The sequence below is a fragment of the Podarcis erhardii genome (genome assembly GCF_964252035.2).
Source record: "Podarcis erhardii genome assembly, chromosome: 2".
NCBI lineage: Eukaryota > Metazoa > Chordata > Lepidosauria > Squamata > Lacertidae > Podarcis > Podarcis erhardii.
Window position 1 is genome coordinate 66,372,486 of NC_138498.1, and position 23,432 is coordinate 66,395,917.

Below are 23,432 nucleotides of genomic sequence, written 5' to 3' on the forward strand. Positions count from 1 at the left end.
TTCTGGGACATCAGCTTGGAGCCCATTCTAAAATCTGGCCACAACGGAGAAGGTAAATTTACCAAGTCTTCAGGCAAACCTGGGATTGTTCTTACGAGGGGATGAAGCAGGTGGGCTGGTTAGCACCAAGCCAGGCTTCTGGAGCCAGTGCCTTGTCTGCTGTAGGCTTTATGGTGGGTGGGATAAGCACTCAAAGAGGGACACAGCACAGATGCAGAAGTGCTTAAAGCATACTTCTATTTTTGGGATTCCCTCCCCTTTGGCAGTAGCTTTCCAGCATCATTATCTCTTGTCAGCCAGCCCCTTCTCTGGGTCTGGTGTCCTGGTGTCATTCACCAAACTTACCATGTCTGGTTTCTGTATCATTCAGAAATGATAGGGGTTTTTGAATGTTTTATGTAGTTTTGTAGTAGTTTTATGTAGTTTTGTGGTAGTTTTATGTAGTTTTTATGTAGTTTTATGTAGTTTTCAATTTCATTGTTCCGCAAGGGACAATGACAATAAAGATATCGTATATCGTATCATATACCGTAAATCATTGGGATTCATTCTGCAGTGCATGTGCCTGAAGTACTCACTTGCCTTCTAATTTGACTAAAGTCTTGCTCTTGTAACCTTAACTTCGGAACATGCTGCTCCTATATAACTATGCAATAACTACTTCGGCTTGAAGTCGTGCTTTTATCAAGAAGTTATTGCTCATGAATTGGAGCTCTCTCTCGAGGGTAACCAATTGTTCTTGGTTTCTAGACTCTTCGGGTGGGCTCATAAGAGTGATTGTGAACGCAAGTGTGATTGTGAGCACATCAGGCAGCTAAATGAACTTGCTGTGTCAGTTGTGATCCACCTTTGCTCAGCCGCCATTTTGATTCCCAGCTTGCATGTCTGATTGTCATTTTCAGCAGCTGCCACACAAGCCTCAATCTCTCCGGAAGGTTCCTATTAAGAAAAACATGAAGGAGCAGGAGAAAGGGGAAGGGAGCGATGGTAAAGAGAACATGAAAGCCCGGTCAGATGAATCAGGGGAGGAGAAGAATGGAGATGATGACAACCAGAAATCAGCTCAGAAGAAGAAGGGTAAAAAGAAACTATTTAAAGTGCTGAAGCACAGTGGTCTGGGATCTCGGGGACTTCATCAAGCTGATGCCCTCCAGATTCTTTGGATTACAACTCTTATCAGGCCCAGCTGTGCTAACTGGGACTGATGGGAGTTGTGGTCCCAAACTTCTGAATGGCACCACGTTGGTAAAGGCTGACGTATGGTATGTCCAAGGTACGATCCGGCAGAACTTTTATTATGTTCTTTACACTTTTTGCTGGCTAAGGTCAGTTACGAAGACCTGAATGATGTGCCTTCTCTCCTTGTGCCTTCCTGGGTGAGATGTTTTGTACTTCCTCATAAAAATTTGTAACACCCGGTTCTTGATGCCTTGCAGGTAGCAGACACAAATGGGTCCCTCTGCAAATAGACATGAAGTCTGAGGTACCAAGAGACAAAACAGCTTCTCGCAACAACAGACAGAATGAGCAGCACCGGCACCCTTCCAACAACCGAAGTGACTCAAAAGGTATTTTTGGTAATGTATTTTTTAATTATATTTTTCGTAATGTTCAGGCTGTCATGTTCCTTCAGCTCTTTCATAGGGTAGGCTTCTAATTTCCATGTGGGCTGTAGCATAGCCTCAAAGGCTTAGCAGTTTGACTGGGAGTTCCCTTACAAGTAAATGAGTGCATGCTACTGATACTTCTGAGTGGTGGTGGTGTTGACTCTTTTTAAAAAATCAAAATAATATCCCAACTGAATTCTTATGTACTTCATTCAAGGAACTGGTTTGTTCTCTGGCTAAGCCTCTGTCATTGTCTGCATAATGTGTATGAGGGAGATAGAATCCACTAGCCCTCCATGATTCAACCAGCATCTCCCAAGCATTTCACGGCTCTTAGGGGTATACTCATCTCTAACATTCTCTTGCAGGTTGGCATCTGGATAACAAACATGAACGAAGCTGGCCTGACCATGATGAAACCTCTAGTGTCAAGAGTGAGGGAGCAACTGTGCGTGGTTCCTTCCGGGGCAGAGGCCGTGGTCGGGGACGAGGGAGAGGGCGAGGAAGAGGAGGTACTCGCTGTACGTATAAGACCGTAATATTTTTTATAATTGTGGCTTTGTGTACAGGATGTGGTTGATGCTATAGATAAAGAGCTGGCAGACAACAAATTTCTTCCCCCACTTGGAATATCAATGGCTAGGGATCAATTGCATTATTTTGGCTGGACTATGACTCAGCACAGTTTGAGTAGATGCACTAAAATAAGTGTACCATTAAAGAGCATTGTTCATGTAATTTTTGTGTAAATTTATTGCCACTGGAAATGCAACCATACTAGTTAACTGAGCATTTTGAACTAAAAAGCTACTACACTAAGAAAACAGACTTTTTGTAGATTCTCAAATATATATTACAAATATAATAGTCATTTAAGAAGTGGCTAGTTGTGAACCTCTGTTATTATATAGTGCAACTTTGTTTTGCTTGGCCAGTGCTAGATGCATATTTTCTGTGGATCTCGCATTGCAATTCTGTTTAAAATGGTCTTTCCAAAAGAAAATGTCAATGCCTTTTCCAGTTCCTAAATTAGGCTGCTGCAAGCCTGGTTCTCCTAATTTGTGGATATTGACAGCGTTGAGTGGTCTTAGAAAAGTTGAGGTCTTAAGAAATTTCCTTTTGCTTCTTTCCCCCTGCAGCTCACTTTGATTATCAGTACGGTTACCGGAAATTTGATGGCTCTGATGGCTCACGCACTCAGAAATACACCAGTAATATCACTTACTATTTTGACAACATCAGTAGCACTGAGCTGTACAGTGTTGACCAAGAGTTGCTCAAGGACTATATCAAACGGCAGATGTAAGTGTTGGTTTTGATTCTAGCAGTAGCTAACCAAACAGTATTTGCCTTTTGAAGAGTTGTAGCTAGTTTTATACCTTTTTGTAGTAGATTAAAAGTTGGGAGTTGTGCTTGCAAAGACAATGGTCTTCATCCTCATTCTTGCTGTTCTACAAAGTAAAAGTAGATAGAATGGGGATTCTTGTACCACCATCACAGCCTGTGAATATGTGCCAGTGGGTACACTGGCACAACTTTTTATAACAGGGTGGCCAGTTGGAAATATGCAAGATTTTTGCTGGCCCCTGAATCAACGGTGGCAGTCTCCATAGCCATGCCTTGCACTTCCAGTTAAGACTCTAGCAGGAAAAGTGAGCAGCCTCTGACATAAATTGCCTCTCTAGAAACATATCATTGTACTTGATGCCAGCTAATGCCTCTGTTGAATCAGTGGTAGTAGTGCCTGCTTCCTAGAAAAGGAAAGCTTGCATTATTAGTATTCAGGGAATTTTCTGCTGCTTGTTTTATATTTTATTGTTGATATTAAAGGATTCTGTTAGAATCTTTTAAAATGACAGATGTAATAATGTGTGTTGTTAAATGTTGCAGTTTGTTGTTCAAATGGTTTTAATTATTGTATTTCATAGTGGGGAAAATAATCCTGAAAGGGGGCCTAAGAATATTGAAAATACAGTATAAAAATCTATACTTATTCATGTGGACATGTCTTGAGCTATGGTCCTGGAATTTCCCCCATAATATCCAGTGCTGAAAGAGAGCTTGGGTATTACCTATTTTTGTAAAGTATTAGTAAACAGAAGGAGAGGTGGAATTTTCAGGAGGTCAGAGGTATTTATTCTGTTAAGTGTTACCTGGTGCATGTGTGTGTTATTTTCATCGTCTGCTATTTGCTGTGTTCAGAGAGTACTACTTCAGTGTTGACAACTTGGAACGAGATTTTTTCCTGAGACGGAAAATGGATACAGAAGGCTTTCTTCCCATCACTCTGATTGCCAGTTTCCATCGGGTGCAGGCCTTGACTACAGATGTTGGCCTCATAATTAAGGTAAAAAATTACCCTGTGTTTCTTATTTGGGCCACTTGTAGTGGAGTGCTAGGCAGTCAAGACTGAAATGCGCTTTTCAGACCCTTGGGCATGTCCTGATATACCTCAGAGCAAGATGATCAAAGCAGAGTGGCAAATGTCTATGCAGACTTGTGTTCTTTGCAGTTATGCAAAAGGTAGTTCATGCATTCTGCCAACTGCATGCTTGCAGTTTTCAGGATGCGGTTGCATTTTGAAGACTGAGGCTTTAAATAGCTGTAAGACAGGGCTTGCAGCTCTGTTCTGCATTGATATTATTTGCATACTTCTGCTGGGATTTCTCTGTCTGCACAATCAAGGGTGTTAGAGAATTTTTTTTGTAAACAAACAATGGTCTGAAGAAAAAGGAAGGTGAACCTTTATACGCAGTATTAAATATACGTCTCTGTTTCTGTGGGGAGTAGGGAGAGGGCATGTGGGAGGAAGAGAGGGAGAAGGGTATCTTACTTTAGTATTAATGCTGACAGTGATTGTTTTTCAGGCATTGAAAGACAGCAAAGTGGTAGAGATTGTGGACCAGAAAATCAGGAGAAAGGAAGAACCAGAAAAATGGCCTTTACCTGGCCCTCCCATGACAGACTATGCACAGACTGACTTCTCTCAGCTCATCAACTGCCCAGAGTTTGTGCCCAGGCAAAGCTTCCAAAAGGAAACAGGTTTGTTGATAGTGTTTTAGAAACTCTATCCAAGCAGTTTTATTTGTGTTGGTGGTGATGAATTTGAGACCAGGACACCATTATGTATCTTGCATAATGGTTAGCAAAACTTCAGCTTTACTTAACTAACACGTGCACACAAAGTTGACTGCACTGTTCTATCAAGACTTTCTTGAACATGTAATGTGTACATCCTGTTTTTTAGTTCTCAAATGTTTTGGCTCCTGAACGACTGAAACCCGGAAGTGACTGTTCCGGTTTTCGAAAGTTCTTTTGGAAGCCGAACATCCGATGGGGCTTCCGATTGGAAGCTGAACGGACTTCCGGACTTCCGGAACTGATTCCGTTTGACTTCCAAGGTACGACTGTATTGCTATCCAGTCATGTAAATAATGGGTGATCTCAATCCATTAGGAGACAGATTCTTCTAAGAAAAATAATGTCTGATTCCCTTTGTGCTGGCTTTGAGAGCTTCTTGGAAATATAATTGATCAAGACCTTGAAAGGTACAGCCCTATGCCTCACACTCAAGTTGAGTGTGTTGTGTGTTGCTGAGCAGGCATTGTGTTCTGTTTTGTTCTTGGTGTATGCCTGATGAGCACAGTATTGGCCAGCAAAGCTGTTTTAAATGGTGAAGGGAATATTAAATACTAGTCCCCAAGGTAATGAGGAGGAACCTTAGGCAGCTCGCTGTGGCCAGTTGACAAAATAATTTGCCAATAAAATTGCTTATATCTGAGCTGAATCTATAGCTCAGCAGTTCCCAACCTTTCTGGGGTTATGTACCCCTGTGGGAATCTGATGAAAACTATGGAACACCTCCCCAGAAAAATACACATACACACAAAACAATTTATTTTATTGCATTGGAATTTTGGTGTGTTCCTGGTTCACCCCCTGAAGCCCTCCATCGACCACCTATTTTAGTGACTTAAATATTGAGCTTGAGGATGTGGACAAATCGCTTTGAAGATTGAGACCAACCACTTGCGTTTTAAATCCATATACATCTTCGCTGAGTAAAAGTGCTAGAGGATGGCTGGCTGTTTGGATTGCAGAGACTGTTAATGCTTCTTTGCATGAGAGCTGCTTTCTAACTCCATTAAAGGAAACAGTTGTAAGGTTTTTATTGACAAAGCCCCCCTTGGATACCACCACTCTTGGTAGTTATTGGTTAGTCTAACTTAATTTCTGGTGCTCCTTTTTTCTGACCATTAAAATTGCACTTCCTTTCAGTTGATTTCTAGGTCCAGAAAAAGGTGCTGGCTAATAACTGTAACACCTTAAGTGACTTGGGGCCAAGATATTTCAAAAGCTTCTGTATGAACCTGCCCATCAGTTACAGTAATCTTTAGCATAGCTCTTCCATGTATTGCACCACCAAGGCAGGTGCACTAGGTGGAGATACAAGCATTTGTTGTTGTAGTGCTCTCATTTTGGAACTCCCTCCCAAGGATGGTTAGACTGGCCCCTTCTTTGTTGTTCTTCAGGCAGGTGGTGAAAACATGTTATATATTTCTAGCATTCTTCCCTGTAGAGAAATGGGAGTCTCAGCTGGTGAAAGGAAAGCCACTGAATATCATAATTAGCCAGGGCTATGTAAGGCTTAGGCAAAAATTCTAAGGATCATATAATAGAACCAACAATTTTTCATGAGTGCTTAATACAAATTAAGTATAAAATATTCAAATAGCCAAAGCTCTGCACTCATCTCAGATGTTCATGATAGCTCTGTAAAGGGAGGTGAAAGTTGCCACCCGTACTCGGTTGCAAAGCACATGCTATTCACAGCACCGGGCTTATCCTTGTGGGTGTTTTGTAAAGGGCTGTTGCCTGCATGTACAGATATTTATCTTTTACTAAAATACCATGTTACAGAATCTGCTCCTGGGTCTCCCCGCTCTGCTAGTCCCGTGCCAACGAAGACAGAGGAAGTTAGTAATCTGAAGACAATGCCCAAAGGCCTTTCTGCCAGCCTGCCAGACTTGGACTCTGAAGCATGGATTGAAGTGAAGAAGAGGCCTAGGCCTTCTCCAATCAGACCCAAGGTAGTTGGTGAATTGCATTAGCTGACATCCTCATGTATGTCAGACCTGCAATTGGACACATTTAATGCTCCTAGACATAGGAGGTTCTAGAACAGGGGTCAGCAAACTTCTTCACCAGGGGGCCAGTCCACTGTACCTCAGACCTTGTGGGGGGCCAGACTATATTTTGAAAAATAGAAATACCCTGCAAGCCGGTCCTGCAGCTGCCTCTGGACCTGGAGGAGGAACACACCCTGCATGTGCTCAGGAGCATGTCTCAGTACCGCCCGCTCGCCGGCATTGTTGACAAGCAGCAGCTGTTCCATCAGCCTGTCCCTGCGGAGCTCCCAGGTGGTATGCACCACATACTGTGGCCCATCGTCCGAGGCCAGGTCTGTGGGCAGGCCACGCATGCAGAGCGCCGGGCGGGCAGTGTGCAGCTCATCCTCCAGCTGCTCCAGCTCGGCCGCCGATAATGCCACCAGCGGCAACGCTGAACCAGGCACGGGGCCAGCATGCATGCCAAGCTCCAGCTGACGCCCCACGACTCGCCCGTCACAATGCCCATGGTGCAGCCCAGACCTGCTGCCTGCCCACTGGCCTCTCCATCCATGGCCGTGCCGGATTTACCTCAGTGTGCGGGTGGTGAGGCTTTGGATTGGCTGCGGGAACTTCCTGTAGCCAATCTGAAGCCGCGCCAGCGTCGCTGCCCGCCCAGAGGCATCCGCGGCTTCTTTTCAAGGAAATGCCGCACCGGTTTAGCTCAGTGCGGGGACTGACTGAGCGGGTGGCAGGGTCTGCAAGCTGGATTTACGAGCCTGGTGGGCCGCATCCGGCCCCTGGGCCATAGTTGCCAACCCTTGTTCTAGAACGTTTATGTGGCACTTTCTCTCCTTAGTTGTGTCAAGCATGCTGGGTAGGGAGATGGTGTTTCTGCTCTTTCCCAAAAGAGTTATTCCTGCACACAGACTACATCATAATTCCATCTATCCTTTTCCTGTAATTTGTACTATTGAATTTTGTGAGCTTTAGATGCTGGTTCACGTCTCTTGGAGTTATAGCTGTGCAGGGTTCTACTTTAAGGCCCCAAGGCTGGTTTGCTATGCTTGAAGGATGAGCATCTATAGAAGTGTTGCTGTGCCTGGAGGATCATTATGGGTGGAAGATGGTCATATGGTGGGCTGGGCTTTATGTGACCAGGGTGTGTTTGGTTTGTTAGGCGTTGACCTTTGTTTTGAGGTTGAAACTGTGCCTGTCTTGTTTTGCTGCATAGGATTCCCTAGCTAAGTCTTCTGTGATCAGTGTCCCAGCAGCTTCTGTCTTAACAGCATTATCTATTTTGAAACCAGAAACCAGAAGAATCCAAAACGCCAGTGAAGCAGAAAGATCAGGATGAGCCTGAGGAGCTGGACTTCATGTTTGATGAGGAGATGGAACAGATGGATGGCCGAAAAAACACCTTTACAGATTGGTCAGATGAGGATTCAGACTACGAAATTGATGACAGAGACGTGAATAAGATTTTGATTGTAACACAGACACCCCCTTATCTGCGCCGGCATCCGGGGGGAGATAGAACGGGCAACCACACATCCAGGGCGAAGATGAGCTCAGAGTTGGCTAAGGTGATCAATGACGGGCTGTACTACTATGAACAGGATCTGTGGACAGAGCAGTTTGAGCCAGAGTACTCTCAGATAAAGGTGAGAACCAGGGGTGCACCACCTTAGCACAAACAAAAATGGTTGTGTTCTGAGAGCGGGAAAAGGAGTTGTATGTACTTTGTCTTGATCATATTTTCAGTTCAACGGTGGTTTAATTTTCACAATTTATGAGATAATATTACTTGTGCCTTACGCAAAAAGTATTAAATCACTTGCCAACCCACCTATATGTAACTGAGTTGGGAACATTGCAAGCAGTGGATCTGACAAGCATCTGTTTGCCCTGGGAACATAACTAACATGCAAGTTGTCTCTTCTACCTTTTTCTGCTTCCTTTGTGTGGAAGTGTCTGATGAAAGAAGATAGAATTGGAACCAGCAGTCATTAACTATGTTCCTATATGCTTTTATCTTGAGTATGAAAGTATTGTTCAGTTTCTTTTATTGTATCTTTTTCAATATATGTATAATATATGATAACCCTGGTTATGGATTCCAAACAATAAGTACCACCACCTGTTTGTAAGAAGTCTTCACACTACGTAATTGTTTCCTTCCACCTTGCATCACACCCATACCTTGCTTTTTTGTTACTTAGGCCTAGTTTTAAACATGATTCTGGACTTGCTGAAAAATAATACATGTCCAGTTTTGACAATGTGTTGTTTAGAATCTGAATTGACAGTACTTGTGCATGCCATGTTATCATGCTGGCATTGCAGGCTTTCTAGTCCCTGACAAACTAACATGTTTTGGCATACTCTATTTATATACGTCTGAGTATGTGTAGTATCAAACAGGTAATATTCTCCCCTCCCAAACATTTCTGATGTATTGTTTAAACTGGCCCTTAATTTTCAGCCTTTATTCTGCCATTGTGCTTGCAACCTATTATGCCTCAAATGCTTTCACGTGCTGTCTTGTCTTCCTCTCTGGAGCAATTGCTTTTAAGACTTTCTGTTGTGCTGTTGTCTCATCTTCCCTTGCTTGGGGTGGTGAATTTTGGCAAAGCTGACTTTTTAGGTGCAAAATTCTATGAGTGTAGTCCATAGGCACATACTGGATGAGGACTTTGTCTCCTTAACCCCTTGCAGTTTTATGCCACTTGTTTGTTAAGACTTTATTTGAACCCTGCTCGTTCTAGCTCTGGAATCTGTATTCACTCAGTGAAACAGTGCCTCTGAGCACATGCCAAATGCCATTCACTTTTCCACTGAGTAATCCGGGTAAGGAAGAAGGGCTTTCAGGCTTACCAGCCAGCGGATTGTGGTGCCTCTTATTTTCAGAAATGAATAGCTGCCAGAGGTAATTGCTCAGCTGCTTCCCAGAGGGAACTCTTGCAACATTTGAGAGCATGCAAAGATCAGCTACTAAACACAGACCTACAACTTAAATATGCAGTCCTTATTAAGGCTGGCCTTGGATGATCTGGTGGCAGATGTTTGAGATGGGAACATAGAGTTGCTGCTGAAGGGACTGCAGCTGTTCAGTGCTGGCTGCAGCAAATCAGAGAATCCTGTATTTCCTACTTGAGGGCTTACTTTACAAAAAGATGATCAGGACCAAGCGTACTATACATTTTGCTTCTTGCTTCACAGAGAGGAGTTATGTTAGGTGTGGCTGCCTAAGGAGGCTTTGTTGAGCATTTACAGATTACTAGAAGTTGTTTCCTAATGTGCAATTTACAAATTGCAAATTACCGTAACTACAGGCCTCACTGGCCTGTGGGTGCAAGGCCTTCTTGTAAATGAAAAACATGGGAGAGAAATATGCAGAACCATCTCTCCTCCTCTGGCTCAACTTCCCATAATTGGTTGCTCTTGCCCCACTTCCCTGTTCTGGCTCTGGCTGTGTATACACACCAGACTTTTAAAACACATGGTTTCTCCCACGCAGAATCCTGAGAACCAGTTTGTTGTGGGTGCTGGGAATTGGAGCTGTGGGGGAGGGGTAAACTATAGTTCCCGGAATTCTTTAGGCTAAGCCATGTACTTTAAATGTAGGGTATGGTACTGGAAGTGAGCTGGAAATAAAGAGGAGTAGTAGAAATAACAGCTGGAGGGAGGGCTAGGCTGTGCGCTCCTTTTACGAAAATAAAAAGGTGTCTACCATCTCCATACCTATTTTGGCTTGGTTATGCTTACCAAACTCTGCACATGGGGGTCTGTATTTCTGAGTTGTAATGAATCCTCCTACAGGCAATGACTTGTGCTCATTCAAAGCCCACACAGGTTGCTGCAACTCGGAAGTGGTCTTAAAAAGTGGTGGCGCATAACAGAGCAGACTTGCACGCGCTCCACAGATGTGCACGGGGCCGACATACAACCTCTGCACAAAACGGTTGTTGTCTGTATATTCTCTATATATTCTTCAGTCAACTCAATATACAGTGGCCTCTAGTATGTCTGAGTTCCACATATAATTATTTGTAATCTGCACCCCGTTTTTATTGTTGGGTCTGAGCTGACCGACTGGTTGTCTCCATGACTGGGATTGTTAATGAAAGTTTTGCCTTCCAATAAAGAAAGCTTTGCCTCAGAAGAAGTTTTGTGTGATGTGGGTGGCTGTTTCACCAGATTTTTTTAAAATGTTGCAACCATCTAGTGGACTGACTTATAGATTTTGTCACACTTGAAACTGGTGCATTGTTCTTTAACACATGTAGCCTGTGATTTGCCGTTTCCTGGGGTGGTGGGTGGGGAGGGAAAAAACATGAAACGGAATAATAAGCTATATTTTATTTTATTTATTATTATTATGTATCCTACCACCTCCAGATATAAGTGTTTCATTTCTCTGTGATTCCTCCTTCCCCCAAATGCAGCAAGAAGTAGAGAACTTCAAGAAGGTCAATATGATCAGCCGAGAACAGTTTGACACTTTGACTCCTGAGCCTCCCATTGATCCAAATCAGGAAGTTCCTCCAGGACCACCAAGGTTCCAACAAGGTAGGAGACCAAACCCTTTGCAGAATGCTCAGCGTTATCCTTTCGCTTACAGGAGGGTCTCGCCCAATAACACTTCCAACCATTTAAGTTACATTTCCATCTTCTCTTATCTGCTCTGTTATTCCAGAGTTTGGACGTGCTAAGTCTAGCAACTATAATTACTTCAGAGTTGTGAGATTTGCAGTTGCTGCCCCAAAATTGAGGGGAACATTTACTGAGGATAAATGTAAAGATTTAATTGGGACTGTAAAGATTTAATTCGGAATGAAATATAAAAACCTGTTTGTATTCGTTCGTGTGTGTGTGTGTGTGTGTGTGTGCGCGCGTGCGTTGAATATACTGTGTTTTAATGTTGTATCTATGTATTGTACAGGGTGTGTGTGTGTGTGTGTGTATTTCAGTGGTTCATATGATCATGCTGGTTAAAATAACAACAAATAGGAAATTACTCTATTATGTTTATTATCTTTACAGTCCTTATCCATTGTTTTCGTGGTGCTTTTATTTTTTATTTTTAAAGCACTCCCTGGCCACCCCCCGGAAACTTATTCACTATAATCAGTGCTATTTTTCTAGAAAAAGAGGTTCCAGAACTCACCATGAACTTCCTCCCTTGTTCTCTTACAATGGCAATGGCGCCCACCTGAGAGGTGCCGGAACTGAGTTCCAGTGAATTCCGGCTGGAAAAAATGCCCTGACTATAATTTCCCTTGTGGCAGGTTATTAAGAGTCAGAAAGAAGTGTGTTTATGTGGCTGTTGGACATATATGCAGGAGAAGCTATAGAGATTTTGGTGTTGTTGTTTTAGTTCCTACAGATGCTCTGGCAAATAAGCTCTTTGGTGTGCCAGAGCCTTCAACCATTGCCCGATCTTTGCCAACAACTGTGCCAGAATCCCCAAACTATCGCAATGCCAGGACTCCCAGGACTCCTCGCACACCTCAACTGAAAGACCCAACACAGACGCCCCGTTTTTACCCAGTGGTTAAGGAAGGCAGGTTGATAGATGCCAAGGTAAGTCTTGCATACCAAAAGCTTTGCCTATGCCAAATGCATGTGCTTATGCTCAATGTATTTGTGGTTCTTCTTGACTTGGAGACTGTAAGAAATACCAGTCTCCATTATGTCAACTGAGCCCCTGCTTCTTGCAGACGCCCCGGAAGAGGAAGACACGGCACAGTTCAAATCCTCCAATGGAATGTCATGTTGGTTGGGTGATGGATTCCCGGGAGCATAGACCTCGAACTGCATCCATAAGGTACTACAAAGACAGGCAGTTGATAATTCTCAGTGAAGTTTTAAAACAGGTGGCAGGGGGCATTAGATACAGATGAAAACAGATTTATTTGGTTTTTTGCAAAAGTTCTCTGTTTTTTTTACCCCCTCTTCTCCATATTACCTTTAGTTTTCAGCATTTTCTCAGAAACATGCTTGCAGTCAGAGAAAATCCCCTTCTGAAATTTAGTTGAACCTTATGTCATTTCTGTAGCGTTCTGAATCCTTCAGTAATGCTTCTGAGTGCTTCTCTGACTCAAGTGTTTTATCCTTGCTCAGTTCCAGCCCCTCAGAAGGCACACCAGCCATTGGCAGCTATGGCTGCACTCCACAATCGTTGCCCAAGTTCCAGCACCCCTCCCATGAACTCCTCAAGGAGAATGGCTTCACACAACATGTCTACCACAAGTATCGCCGGCGCTGCCTTAATGGTGAGTTGTATAGATACACTTGAAGTTGTCTAGATACTTGGCTTTTATGCAGGCCTTGATAGCAGTCAAGCTGGTGCTGAAGACAGCAATCATTTTTCTTAGTACAGTCAACTCGTAACTTAACTCATGCAATTTCAGCTTTATGCAGCTGGAAGCCTGCCAGTTGAAATCACACAAATTAAATGCACAGAAGGCAGGGAGCTTGAAAGCTTTTTGTGCAGGGTTTCCCAATGTGAAAGTAACTTTTAAGCGCTCTGCCTTGCTCCGGGAGGCTCTCGTGAGATCTTGTGTGGCTGTCCAAGATCTTGTGAGAGCCTCCTGCGGCCTGGAAGGGCCGGGGGCATGGAGGATGACCTGTTTGGCATGCTGGCTCCAGAAGGTAAGATTGCTTACGCAGGAGCGATTTCAAGGGGTTATTCTGACTATGCCCACTACCCCCAGAATGTAACCCATGCGTAAGATGAGAGTTGACTGTAAGGCAAATGCTAGAACTGTATGTTTATGATATAGTATACTTCCTGAATAGGAATGATAGACTCACCAGAGCAGGAATAGCTGGTGCTCCTCTAGCAGAATGTGAGCAGATAATCAGATGGCATCCAAAACTTGCATTCTTGGGTCTGTTTTGCAGCACACTGTCCAGTGCTGAATTTAGCTGCTTTTCAGCATTTCTGAAGAAGTTTAGTGATCTGTGAGCAGCACATCTGCATGATCTACAGCAGGCATGGACTCTAGTAATCTGGAGGAAGGACATCTGTGTTCTACACAGTTCTGTGACAAGAATGTGACTGAGTTGGTTATATTATATGATGTTTGAAGCCTTGCAAATCTAGTTTCTCCTTAATTTTAAAGCCATTCTATTTCCAGTAGTCATAGGATAGTTTCAAAGGTAGCTAGTCTTTGCTCCTTGCAGAATGATGACGTAGACTAAAGGAATGTCTACATATACTTGACTCCAATATGGAAAAGGATCGGGCATTCCCTGTGCTAAGGAATAAATAGAATACCAGTGGTTTTTTTGTTTGAAAGGGGAGATACTACGATGGAATCATGGAGAACCAGGGGATTTTATGATCCCCACTTTCAGGGCAGGATGCAGTGTTTTAATTTGGGTGTACCATAAGCTGGTTCTTATGAGGTTTGCCTCTTTCCCCTTGAACAGAGCGGAAGCGACTGGGCATTGGTCAGTCCCAGGAGATGAATACGCTCTTCAGATTCTGGTCGTTTTTCCTTCGTGATCATTTCAACAAGAAAATGTACGAAGAGTTCAAGCAGTTGGCCTTGGAAGATGCAAAGGAAGGGTACAGGTAGGTCCTTGTGTCTTCAGAGCACCACCATAAGGTGGCTTGCATATTAAAGGATGGAAAGGAGAAATGTGGGCTAGCTTAAATTGGTGAATATGGGGGAGCCCTTGTCTTCTGCAGGAAACATGAGATGTGTAATTTATCGGGACTTAATCAGGAAGAGAAATGCAGCGTGGAACGCTCTTGGGGAGGAAAAGGGTACGGTTGGAGGCAAATGTTGATGAGGTGGATGTCATGGTCTTGCAGGTATGGACTGGAGTGCCTTTTCAGATATTATAGCTATGGACTGGAGAAGAAATTCCGACTTGACATATTTAAGGATTTCCAAGAAGAAACTATAAAAGATTATGAAGCTGGTAAGTGGGGGGTCTGACTGGCTGGTATTCCAGGGGCTTCCTTCTGTGCCATTGCAGTGGCAGTGATCTGTGAGGAATGATGCCTTGAATTGTTCAGCCTGTCTTTCGACTAAAAACATTCTTCTGTGATTCCAGACCCCTAATATAATGGGGTTCTGAGGACATTGCGTGGTATCCAAATCTTTATTAAAGGATCTTGAACATGTTACAGCAGCCTGTCTTGTGGGGACATGATCACCCTTCTTGCTTTTAGAGAAGTCTCCCTTCCAGTAAAGGACTGGCACATTTCTTGACCCTCTTCTTTCCCTTCAGCACCACTGCTTCTAGCACTGTTTAGATACTGTTAATGTGCAGCAATTTGTAGTTGCAGAAGGGTTCTATTCTGACATTTGGCTAGATTGCCGTTGTTTATTCATTCCAGCTTTTTACCAAAACTTGATAGTTACAGCTTTCCTCCTTTTCCCTTCCACTGTTGCTAAATGAGAGATTTTGGAAACTTCTTTGATGACAGGGTCTGACTTGTGTCTGTTTTGCTCCTTGTCTTAATAGGGCAGCTTTATGGGCTTGAAAAGTTTTGGGCCTTCTTAAAATATTCCAAAGCCAAAAACTTGGACATTGATTGCAAATTGCAAGAATACCTCAGCAAATTCCGACGCCTTGAAGACTTCCGAGTGGATGTAAGTAGAAGTAACTGTTTCTTGTAGTTTTCTACTAGACACTTGTAATGGATGCATCTTGTAGACCTGCAGGGGTCCATGGTGAATGTATCTTTTAAACAAAAGTTTACCTTAAATTCAGGTGTACAAAAAAATATAATCTCAACTTTTATAATCACATATTATAAACAATGCAATATCTCAGTAAAGCCACCTATTTAAATCTGCTTAAAAGTTAGTTTGTCAGTTAATAAACATTTTCTGAACCCTCAATTTTTATATTTATAACTATTTAAGTATCAAATAGTTATTGTGCCTATCCTTTAGCACAGAATGCATATTTAAATGCACACATTTTACAACTCATTATAAAATAAGTGTGAAATTTGAAGGATATTTGTGTTTTAATCAGTATATTGATCTATGAGGTGTGAATGAGATTGGTTCTCTTTAAAATGAACAAAATTCTCATCCAACCTTAATGCGCGGACACTACTAAAACATTGTGTTTGAGGTAACAGACTTCCATATAACTTGATATCTCTGATGGCTCATTCCTATATGAAAGTTGGCATTCATTGTTGTGATCTTCAGGTGATTGTGCATCATTGAACAGCACCCTAAGTCTCCCTGTGGTATTGCACTGAAGGGGGAGAAATTACTGCTTGAACCATCTCTTTGCTGTCTTACTGATTAAGAAATCATCTCTGGAGCCATGTGCTCTCCCACCCCCCTCCATTTCCCCAGTTTTAGTATTGTGACCATCTTATGATTTGGTCATAGTCCATGTGAACACCAGAAATAAAAATGGGTTAATGATTCTGACTTGAAGGCAAACTGTGGTTTATGATAACTGTAGTTTGTCCAATTCAGACGCCACAGCAAAATCTCTTTGCTGCAAACTGGTAAGTGAGGTAGAAAATCATAGTGCAAAGAATGCATAAGTTCAAAGTGCAGTTCCCAAGGGCAAACCTGAACCCGACTTAATTCTGTAGCCTGTGGGTAGAAGTAGTTGGTCAGATTAATTGGAAGTACAGTAGCAGCAGCATCCACTGGCACGGGGACTGATTACAGTTCTGTTGAGAGGCACAGTCCAATTCATTTCAGTCACCTCTCACATTCATCCCCTCTCTCTCTCTCTCTCTCTCTCTCACTCACACACACACACACACACACACACACACACAGTCACTCCTTAAATTTTACCTCTAATATCTTCATATTGTCCATTGCCTTATATAAACGTTGCTTTAGAATCTCAAAAAAGCCTTCCTAAAAGAACACACAGGGCAGTCTTGTTACTCAGAGAGGTGTTCTTCAAAGCCTTGTATTCAGCTGACACAACTAGAGCTAATTGTATCTGGTATTCTCACTTGCTTACCTTCTCTCCCTTTTCTATCTCTGTAAGGGAGAATCTTTCATCTCCTGTACTTATCCCCAACCCAAATTGTATGGTACTTTTGCATCATTACTTTAGCTGCTATCCGCATTGTGTGTTTCCTTTAGTTCAATTCCTGCTTGTTAGCTATCTTCTGTTTTGTTTTTGGTGAACAACCAGGATTTGGGGAACCTTTACTTTAAATGAAGCATGCTTGAGAGGGATGCCCAAATGCTACATAATTATTTATTTTCTGTTTCAGCCCCCTATAGGGGAAGAAGGTGGCCACAAGAGATACCCAGCAGCATTGGGAGTCGATGGAAGGAAGCGATACCCATCTCAGTCTTCCAGCAAACCTGTCACCCAGACCCCATCCCATCAAGTCTCTGTCTCATCCAACCAAGTCCCCACCTCATCTAGCCAGCCTGTGCAGGAGGATGCCAAAAACCTGAGCCAGCCACATGCAGTTTCTACAGCGACTGTAGAAACGCAAACAATAGGGAAATAAGACACACCAGAACTTCCAATGGAAAGGGGGCAGGGACACTTGAGGGAGTTGGAATGTGGGCATCCAAAACCAGGCTGCTTACCAGAGGTGGGGTCTACAACGCACACAATTTCTCTTGTTGGCTGGGAAAACAAGACGAAGCAAGCTGAAAGCATCCTTTTCTTCGCTGTGATTAAGTTACTGATTGGAGCCACATCCACACATTTACACATCTTAGCGCCTTTCTGGGGTAGGGTTGGGAAGGGGGAGATTTTTATAAATATAAATATATATATATCTATATCAAGTTTTAAATTATTGATAGAAGTTTGTTTGGATAAACCAAAACAATTCTGCATCATGCGGCGACATGATCCAGCTCCTCCTCATCCCACCGATCAACTATGCAGCCCACTTGAAAGAAGCTGGAGGCGGTGGGCCGGACAGTGTGGTTCCATTTGGAATTTGCCTTCGGCTTTCTAAGTCCACCAGGCGCCTGTCATTCTGGTTATGACAATGCACAAGGAGTCCCTTTACCACCATCACAAGTATCACTTCTGTTACGGCTTCCCTTCCATGCTGCACACCTTTTCCATCACAGACTTGACTACTGGAAGTCAACCAAAGGACCCTAACTGAACATGGGCCCACCTCGCATTGGGCTCGCCCAGTTCCTTTGTGTGATGGGTAGAACATAAACTCGCACAGTGTCTCCCCTCACATAGGAATGCTACTCTCATGATGAGACTTCGCTAAAACAGCTTTCTCTTACAAAACAAAACAAAAACAAAAACCCCCACAAAAAACTTGTTTTAAAAAAAAAGTCTGTCTTTGCTTCCTTCCTTGAAAATAATAAGTTGCCTTATTGTGGAGTTGGGAAATTGGAGGCATCCCTGACTTCTCTGAGCAAATTTGGAACATGGCATCTGCTTGGGACTCATCCGGGCTGTGATAATACCTACTGTTTCCCTGTCCAGTAGTGACTCTTGTCTGCAATGGCTGGTGATCTCCCCTCTGACCCAGCTGTGATTTGCATCGACTGGAACAGTACTGTTGATTTCTAGGTGAATGTTGTCTCAAGCCACCTAGACAGTTTATCTCTGGAGAAGGGGGTACTGGAGCACTAAAATCTAAGACTTCTGCTATTGTGTAGTTGGTGCTGATGTAAATGTGTCAACTTTTCTAGTGCCCTTCCTGCTACAGCAACTACACATGCTATTGCCTCACTCAGACCTCCAGGTGCACTGCCATTTTCCTCCCTCTCCCACCAGGGCAGGCCAGGCCAGGAACTAACCTGTTGATCTCATGAACTCTTCCTATCCCATGGTAGGCAGGCAGATGTGCCAGGAATAGGTAATTGCACAGAGAAGATCCATTGGCACACATCCTTGCTCTTTAATATATATGGTTGAAGAATGTGTGTACAGAGAAATGAGCTTTAAAGCAAACAAGGTGGGATTTTTGTGTGTGGTGGTTTCCAAAAAAGAGGTGGCTTGCTAAGTGTTAACTTCCCTATGCAGGCCCTCCCTTTCTGTAGACTCTTGAATTACTGGCATGCTAGCCTGCCTGCCTGCCTTCCCTGGGTTGACCATGTAGCCACGGAGGACCCAGCTGTGTTTAGACTCTTCTCTAGCTACCAACACCTTGACTGTCTTGCATCATGAAATCACTTCATGTATTGGAACCATGTCCACTCATCCTGTGTCATAGAACTTTATACAAAGCACCATGATTGACTTAACTGCTCTTGGGTTACTGCTTGGAACTAAGTCTGAGACTATTGGCAGTGTGTGACTGCATGGCTCTTGACATCTTAAAAGCAGCTGGTACTGGAGCTATAGAAGTGAACTTCAGAGAAGATGGAAGCATATGTGTACAGACAACTTGTTTCTGACAACATGCTTTATTGTTTCCTACATTTTGTTATATTGCCTAATGTACTGTCCCTGTTCTGCAAGCCAGAGTTTTTAGTAGGAGATGGAAGAGCTGCAATTGCTTGGTCATTATGCCACCCAAGCTTGCCCTGTGACTCTAAAGAGGGTGGTGGCAATATTTCTATGTGGTCCTACACACAATGGCCTGGCTCCAAACAGTCTCCACCCTTCTTTCCCAGTAATGCATGATGCTGGAGGCACTTCCATGATGCTGGAGGCTGATACCTTCCTATCTGCAGCCACTCACATGCTCTGCTCTGGAGGATCCCACAGCCTTTTCTGGGTGTGGAGACTTATTGCCATAAAGGGTGCGAAGGAGCACCCTTACGCTACTTTGGATCCTAGACCATTGTTAGGGGTGGGGAGAGGAAGAGAGGTGTGTCATCAACACACATTTTAGAGGTTACATTCTAGGCCTGTTTCTCAGATTTTTAACATGCTGCAAAGAGTGTGACAATGAGGCCTGTGTCAGGTAAGGATGTTTTTATTCCCAGCCAGTTGGAGCAACACTTTTTTACTTTAGGAATGCAGGGGATATGATGCTAGGGCGGTTGGTTGATTTCTGTCACTCCTCTTCTAGGATGTTGGTACTGCAGATGTAGATAATTGAGGACATGGGCCTTACTGCCTTAGGAGAGCCTGTTGTGTCTAGCTAATGTTATTTCATTTTAGCTGTGTCAAGCATGCTATTAATGGGAGTTTGTTATGGAGCAGTCTTGGGTGACCATGCAGTTAACTTGTGCCCTGTGGTTCTAGTTTTTTGCTGCATAAGTTGTGATCCTGTATTATATCAAACCCTCAGCCTCTTATTGTGGTATCTTTAAAAGACATGAGCATTTCACCAGGTGTGGCAGAATACCCACTGTGAGCTTTGCTGAGTGCATTGCAGTAGCAGAACCATGTTAACATGAAATTGGCAGTCTGAACTACTGCTGTCTTCTAATTTCGCTAGTACAACATGGTGCAATGAAGCTGCTTTTCTTGTTTGGCAGGATTTCAATTGGTAATGGGCTGAAATCCTAACTTTTGTAACTTGATCACAATTCAGTTTTGAATACGGCAAAGCATGTATTGGGGAACTGCTGCTTGTGAGACAGGAGTATGTGTTCAGGCTTGATGACATAGTGAGATTAACCAGAGCATTTTTGTTTAAAGGTTTCATCTTTGAAAGGAAATGGTCTTTGAACTTTCATCCAAGTGGCGATGAGTGCTGAAGTCTTGCTCTAAAAAATGGTTTGTCTGTTTCATTTCAGTGATAAGCTGCTTGTCTTTGCTGATGAAGAACTGAAGGCAAACAACTGTTGGTGGTGTAGAAAAGCATTCTGGTGTGGTATAGGAGATCAGTTAAGGATGCAGGGTTAGTTTGTGGAAAGAGGAAATAAGAATCTCATATTGATTCCTCTGTGGATGTCCCAGGATATACCATGAAATTGGACCACAAAGTTCTTACCTACCGTTCAAGCGACAAGCTGAAGGTACTTGCTTACTTGAAGGGAGCGTAGCCTTTTGGAACCTTGATGGGTCAGTCTCCTGCATCATCTTGACATGACAATGGCCGCATGTGTTTGTAGACACGTTACTGTTAGTATGCACATCCAGTGCCTTGGCTGTTCAGTGCCAGAAAGTCATAGCATTATTCCTATAAAGATGGTATCCAGCTTTCTGTGTGGGTATTGGTACACTCAGTTTTCACCAGCCTGGTTCAAAGTTTCCCTACACTTTGGGAAGAGAGTATAGTAACGATTTTGTTTCAATGTTATGTCTTGGTTTTTAAAGCAGACCAAGTCAATGGACACTGGTATCCTGTCCCTCAAAACATATGCAGTGGTAGTTCTAGTCGTGTTGTTTTTAGGAAGCCACCAGCTATTGCCCAATGTATGAGACTTAGGTTAAAACAGAAAGTGTTTCCCAGTGGGAACTCAAGCAGTCTTATAGGTAAGCAGTATCTTTAAAGAAGTGTCATCCTGGGTAGCTGACCTCTGGGCAGGGTAATAGGGTGGGGGTCTGAAATCCGGTTTAGGACATACAGGGAAAGTAAGTGACCTTTATTAGGTGTTGGTGCTCAGTCTGTCCTTAGCCCCTTTCTGCTCCTTCTCCCACTTTTGCAGCTGTTGGGTTGCTCCAGTTCTGTGCTTGTCCATCTTGCTTCTAGTTGGTTAGTTGAATGTACCGTTAACACATGACACAGTAACCTCGGTACTCTGCCATAACATTTGTGTTGTTGTTTTTAATAGAGTAATGGGATGGGAGCCATCTTTCATGCCTTGCTCACTTTTCTTTTAAGCAAAAACAATCAAATCTGTTAACGCAGCAAACTCTGCCGTGCTCTATTATCTCTCCATATGGATCCTCTTCTGAAACTTGGATTTGTCAATAACTTTTTAAAAATCAGCTAGGTTTTTAGAAGGGATGGGTAGCTACATTGTTAAATGCCTCAGTTATTTTTTTTAATCAAATTTCATATATGAGTGGTTTTATGGGGGGGTGGCGGGAAATTTCATCTCAGCAACATGGGTTTGGAGAAAGTGGTTTTTTAAATTAAAAAATTCTAAGGATAACATTTCTGTTAGTTTACATTTTAACTTTCTGAAGACACTTGAACATAGGACCGATGTATCTGTGATGAGGACACCCTATGGTTGGAAGCATCAAAAGGGCATGGGTTTAACCATCCTTTTTTGGTTTTACAGACTTTGTTCTTCCAAGTCTGGCCTTCTGTTGCCCTTCTTTTTTGTTTATTTCCTCAATGGTATTGTTCCTGTATCTATTTGTCCTCCTTCCCAGAATATAGATCTTGGTACAACAGGGTGGTCTGGGTCACTGATATCCTTTGGAAAATGGATTTTGATGTCCTTGGCAGAAGCTTTTGCCCACCAGAGCCTTCCTGCTGTAGCATTGCCATGTGCTATAAAACAGGAATGGCTGAATTCTCCTATCATCGTTGGCTTTGTCCCTGCAGTGGTGCACTACCGTGGTGGTTGGGATTTCCAGCCTATGAAACTGTGACTCAGAAGTCAACACTGAGCTTTAAATGGTGGTGGTTGGAGCTTCCTTAGTGTGAAGTTGTGTTAAGCTGCTAAAAAAAAACAAAAAACAACCCTTCAGATGAGGAACCTGCAAAAAGATGCAATGATTGTTTTGTATAGATGTCTGATAACGCCATCACAGTAGGAAAAGAACCATCAGTTTGTTTGGTTTGCTTGCTCTGCCTGAGCAGGCTTGTATGTATTCATGCTCCAACCTTGCCCCTTCTGCTAAAACAAAACCCCAGAAGTGTTTGTAATCACTTTCAGCTGTATTTATTATTGAGAGAACTTTTAAACCAACTGTTACCGTATATCACCTGGGAGGAAAAGATCTTGTTAATATGGCCCACCATACACAATCCCATCTGTTAATAGTATGTAAATCTTAACCCATGTGCTAGGATCATCATCACATTGGGGGAGGGGGAGGGGGGACAGGGGAAGGAAGAGGAAACAAATTGTAAAATACTTGAATGAGAGCCTGTATTATAAACAGTAATATTATTCAGAGTATCTGCTTTCTAGGCTGATGTGACTCATTATTCTAGTAGTGCTTTAGTCCTTTGTAATTTGTGGTAATTATGCTTTTTCCTTTTTAATACAAAAATGTATAAAAATAAAAACCTCAAAAGACCATGCAATTTGCACACTCTTGTTTCTACCTTGAGGCTATTTCTACTAATGGCAACCACATGTGGACCAGAGAACTGGGAGATGCATGATATGATGATGTAATGGCAGGATAAGTGTGCTAAAAATGTTACTTTTCAAGATGAATGTCCTTTTGCACTTTCAGTATTATGTACTCTAGCAAGATTCCTGGTTGCCTATGTTATTTAAACTGTTCTTCAAAGAATGAAAAATGAGGCAAAGAAGCAACCTGTGTGTTGCCACTTTTGATTATAGACTCAAATGACTAAATGGGCCTCCATACAAAAATAAGTATTACTGCACACCGACAGCTAAATATTTGGAATAGATCATTGTACTGTAGCATTCTCCAGGAATGAATAATTAAGCTCTTAACTTTAGGGATGTTTTATTGTAGGACTCAAGCCTCTTATATGTCTTCTGCCTAGAGTGGCACAGTGATATTTATTGCCTCATCTGCTGTTCCTTGAGGACTAGGCCCATGCAGTGGCGTAGCGTGGGGGGTGCCAGGGGTGCCGGCCGCACCGGGCGCAACTTGGGCAGGGGCGCACTCGCACTAGCAGCTCTCTGCCCCTACTAAAATCCACTGGTTAGGGAGCCCGCGCTCGCTCGGCTTGGCGAGGAGGTCGCAGAAGGGGGGGAGCAAA

General features: G+C 43.0%; 1 protein-coding gene across 4 annotated transcripts in view; it reads left to right on the top strand.

The window, feature by feature from the left end:
• LARP1 (La ribonucleoprotein 1, translational regulator) overlaps positions 1 to 22,770 on the top strand; it is a 67,428-nt gene extending 44,658 nt beyond the window's left edge. Inside the window, exons 4-19 of one of the 4 annotated variants that reach the window (XM_081851506.1) lie at positions 906 to 1,077; positions 1,437 to 1,577; positions 1,976 to 2,128; positions 2,747 to 2,909; positions 3,810 to 3,954; positions 4,475 to 4,649; positions 6,528 to 6,697; positions 8,026 to 8,379; positions 11,164 to 11,287; positions 12,096 to 12,301; positions 12,439 to 12,545; positions 12,842 to 12,993; positions 14,156 to 14,300; positions 14,544 to 14,653; positions 15,203 to 15,330; positions 16,950 to 22,770. In XM_081851506.1, coding sequence (XP_081707632.1) covers positions 906 to 1,077; positions 1,437 to 1,577; positions 1,976 to 2,128; positions 2,747 to 2,909; positions 3,810 to 3,954; positions 4,475 to 4,649; positions 6,528 to 6,697; positions 8,026 to 8,379; positions 11,164 to 11,287; positions 12,096 to 12,301; positions 12,439 to 12,545; positions 12,842 to 12,993; positions 14,156 to 14,300; positions 14,544 to 14,653; positions 15,203 to 15,330; positions 16,950 to 17,195 — 2,691 coding nt within the window. In that variant the 3' untranslated portion in view covers positions 17,196 to 22,770. Of the gene's footprint in view, positions 1 to 902; positions 1,078 to 1,436; positions 1,578 to 1,975; positions 2,129 to 2,746; positions 2,910 to 3,809; positions 3,955 to 4,474; positions 4,650 to 6,527; positions 6,698 to 8,025; positions 8,380 to 11,163; positions 11,288 to 12,095; positions 12,302 to 12,438; positions 12,546 to 12,841; positions 12,994 to 14,155; positions 14,301 to 14,543; positions 14,654 to 15,202; positions 15,331 to 16,949 lie in introns of all 4 variants that reach the window. The other 3 variants (XM_081851507.1, XM_081851508.1, XM_081851509.1) reach the window with 3 other exon arrangements.
• Positions 22,771 to 23,432: the final 662 nt, after the last annotated feature.